Here is a 4,026-nt window from a genome sequence, read left to right on the forward strand (position 1 = left end):
ACTAAATTGAAACAAGTCAGGGAAACGGAAGCTCGGCGTTTCAAATATCAAAGGTTTTGTTTGTTTCTTGTGTGAGCATATTTGTGTGCTGTACTATCTCATTTTTACGTACCCCGTAATGTATATGCTTTAGCATGTTAGACTACTCACTTTAGTGTCATATTAATATTTAGTATTTTAGTATTTGGAATGGAATTTACACGGAAAAGACAACTTCGAGCTACTGTAACTTTATTAGTAATAGTACGATTTTGAACAAACTTAGTGATAGCATGCTTCATACCATAGCCTATATTACTGGAAACCATAACTCTAGGGTAAACTTAAGGGGTTTCTTTTAGTCATTTCCGCCAAAAATGTAGTAATTATTATTAACTTAATTTGACCAGATATTGATATGGAGAGTATTTTGAGGCCTGAACACTCTAAAGAGGGAGCTTCATGAATTTTTTTTTCAGATTTTTCGATTGGGTAGTTTCTGGTTAAAGAAATCATCACTTTCGAGCTTCCGCACTCCCCACCTTACGAAGACATGTCAAAATTAAGACTAGTATCGAAAAGTACTGATCAAGTCCTTTTATTTGAAACCTAACATGCTACATTTGATGAAAAAAAAATACACCTCCTTTTGCATGTCTGAAGACCCCTCCCCCCTTAATCTCAATGTAGAAAAGTGTAACTCACTGCATGTCTGGGCGTTCACAGTTCCCATTTTCTCTTCAAATTTCGTGTCAATCTGTTTAGCTGCTTCTGAGAAAAGTGCAAGTGACAAACAGAGAGACAGAAGACAGGCATTGACCCAAAAAACAAGCCATTGTGCGAAGTCAGATAAAAGATTATTATGATACTATGCTTCCTTTCTAACGTGTCCCTGGAAATGATGACGCGTGATACTGAGGTAAATATCAGAGGCACCATCCTTTTCAAGTCCACCTCTTGATGAGATTGATATCATGGGAGGAAGAACCCAAGAAGTGCAAACTGTCTTCACTCAGGTCCAGTAGGCGTTGACTAGAACAAGATATTGAGCTGTACATTGATGTATTAAACACAAACTACATGGTACCAATGTTAGCACTAAGAACGAAATGAACGACCACATTAAATAGCACTGGCCAATTAGGAATAATAAAGAAGAAGACGTTACTAATATCTTACATCTGTCTACGCTCGATCGATAACAGCTATCATGATATTCCTTCAGGACTTCTGGTTCTTAAGAAGAAAAATTACGAACTTTTAGCCGCGTTCGAGAGAAGAATCTTCAAAGAAATTTCTGGCCCTCTACGAGAAGATGAACGATTCAGTAGCCAATGACGACGAAATTTACAACGAAATTTAAGGACGATACTACGGACGGTTCCATAGGTTGCGACCGGCCCACTTAATCTGTATGGGTGAGGACAATCCAGCCCCGAAAATCGAAATATCAGGAATATTCAGAACTTTTTATTACTTCTGAACATGTGCACACAATAGTGGAGCACATAATTATTCAAGTGAAAACATACAGGTCAATTTTATTGCATCTAAAATTACTAAGTTCCTCAAATCGACTTTCATGGTTTGCATCAAAATTAAAAGTGAACGTTCAATGAATGCGCAGCTTCTTTGCGTGATCACAATAACAAATGCGGTGTTGAAGAAATACTTATATTCTCCAGTAGTATTTTTAACGTATCTTCAACATTTGATGCAGTCTTCATGCTTAAGATTAGCGTGATGCTACGTTTAAACCCTCCTAAGCATCTGAGTGTAATTATGCGGTATTCCTAACGATTAAATTATTTGAAATAATTAAAACTTGCTTTTTCGCTTCGCTAGTGTTATTTATTAATCTTGCAAATACGGACATTTCAGGAACCACTTGTTCCCTTCATTTTGTTAGCATTGATGAAAGGAGCAAGTGTTGAATTAACGTCTCTATTTAGTATGCATTTTTAAATTTGCAAAGCATGAATCCAGGAATATATCATAGCAAAATGTATGAAACACGAGTCTGTATGCTATTAGCGTGAGAAGATACTCGATGCTCTCAATCAATCTAAATTTTCTGATGATCGACTTTTTACAACTCACTCATTTTTCTCCGATCACTTATTTCTGTACTAATCTTCAATTAACCATTACTCATTCATTCTTCATGGCTGACCAATAATTCTTCTTTGCATTTTCTGGAGAACAAAGTAAAATCCAATTAATTTGGGATACTTTTTAATTTATTTAATATTTGTGAAAACACAATATCAACAGGTACATTTTGTGTACAAAAACATCAAGTTCAACAAAAAACGATGATCCTTGGGTATTTTCAACAATTTTCAATAAAAGGTTACTAATCTTTGTGTTGCAGTTAAAACACTGTTACATTCAGTTTATTTGGCCCAGCCTCCAGATGGTTGCCAGCCGCCGCTAAGGCCTCCACCACCTCCGCCAGCAGCCCATCCGCCTCCGCCAGCCCATCCACCATGGCCGCCGCCGCCACCACCTCCACCAACGGAACCACCATCGATGATTTTGATTATTTTGACTGAGCCGCCACCGCCGCCTCCTCCATGGCCACCACCGTAACCTCCTCCGCCGCCTCCGCCATAGCCGCCACCATGTCCTCCGCCGTAGCCTCCACCATGTCCTCCGCCGTAGCCGCCACTTCCGCCGCCGCCGCCGCCAGATTGAGAGATTACTTTGTAGACATGAACGGCACCGCCTCCACCACCGCCGCCGCCGCCTCCATATCCACCACCATGGCCTCCACCACCGCCATATCCTCCACCGTGTCCGCCGCCACCACCATATCCGCCCCCACCTCCATGTCCACCACCACCGCCTCCTTGGCTAATGACCTTTACAATATGGACGGAACCACCGCCACCACCACCACCGCCACCGCCTCCTCCATATCCACCCCCATGGCCACCTCCTCCTCCATATCCACCCCCATGTCCACCTCCTCCTCCATATCCGCCACCACCGCCTCCGCCTCCACCGAATTTGCCTCCAAATCCGCCGCCGCCGCCTCCTCCAAATTTACCACCACCACCTCCACCGCCTCCTAGTCCTAGAAAGCCTGCTGATGCAACAGCACAGATCGATAGTAAACACACGAACACCTAAAAGATATTAATCACCATTAGCGAACCGTTCTTTAATTTTAACACTTTTTGTTATCCTTATATCCAAGGACACGCACCTTCATCTCGTCGTTGTTAGTCCGTGTAAGAAATAACGACAACTGATACCTAACGAAGGCAGGAACTCTCGTTTTTATAGTGAAATCCCAGAATGACCCATGGCGAAGAAGATTCACCTCTTCTCCAATAACATGAGAAATGCTTTCTTCAGCTTATGGTAAGATTTGCCGGCAATGCAAGAAATCTAACGAAAACGAAAGTGTTTGGGGGAACTTCATTGCACACATTGCTCATTACTCATTTTTACACAGCGTCATTGCAGGCAATACCCATCCGAGCCTCGTTACTCGTTGTCTATTGCTGGGCTCCCGCTTGCGAGGAACAGCTGTATCGTTGCTGTAACTTGGCTCAGGTCCAGTACTGCAACGGCGCCATATCAACTGTGAAAAGGCGGTTATGTAAGCATCGTAATCACTTCGGCTATTGTCTTTTGGTCAATATCATTCTGTTCATGTTTTGATAATGGCTTTCGTGTTTTATGTCTTTTATAATTCTTTTCATAATCACTCTCCTAACCCATTTATCGATCAAATGCTCATCATGATGGTGACGGTCAAGTTTCGAAGCATAACACACTTGAAAATGGGAAAAGGAATCGCCTAAGGGAAAAGGTGAAAAGTATGTTGTTAGAAAAGTTTTAAGCGCTATGTTCTCGTTCGGAAAGTCAATCATTTTATTTTTGAGGAAATAGATTTGTGTTATCCAATTTGATTGTTTGTGCGATATTAATAGCGATACAATTAAATTAATCAAATTGTATGGACTAATTTCAATAAAAATTCAATAAATTTAAAAAGAAGTTACTCGCTTAAGTCTTTCGTTTTTCTTGGCTGAC

General features: G+C 41.1%; 1 protein-coding gene across 2 annotated transcripts; it reads right to left on the reverse strand.

Moving 5' to 3' along the window:
• Positions 1 to 2,197: 2,197 nt before the first annotated feature.
• Positions 2,198 to 3,466, reverse strand: LOC119657683 (glycine-rich protein DOT1-like). 2 transcript variants are annotated; one of them, XM_038064714.1, is made up of 3 exons: positions 3,191 to 3,466; positions 2,468 to 3,110; positions 2,198 to 2,428 (listed from the first exon to the last, which is right to left on the reverse strand). In XM_038064714.1, the coding sequence occupies exons 1-3, from the start codon at positions 3,194 to 3,196 to the stop codon at positions 2,376 to 2,378; spliced, it is 702 nt and encodes a 233-aa protein (XP_037920642.1). In that variant the 5' UTR covers positions 3,197 to 3,466; the 3' UTR covers positions 2,198 to 2,375. The 2 variants fall into 2 exon arrangements, with proteins under 2 accessions (XP_037920642.1, XP_037920641.1); XM_038064713.1 differs by having other exon boundaries at positions 2,198 to 3,110.
• Positions 3,467 to 4,026: the final 560 nt, after the last annotated feature.

The sequence above is a fragment of the Hermetia illucens genome, chromosome 5 (genome assembly GCF_905115235.1).
Source record: "Hermetia illucens chromosome 5, iHerIll2.2.curated.20191125, whole genome shotgun sequence".
In the NCBI taxonomy this organism is placed as follows: Eukaryota; Metazoa; Arthropoda; class Insecta; order Diptera; family Stratiomyidae; genus Hermetia; species Hermetia illucens.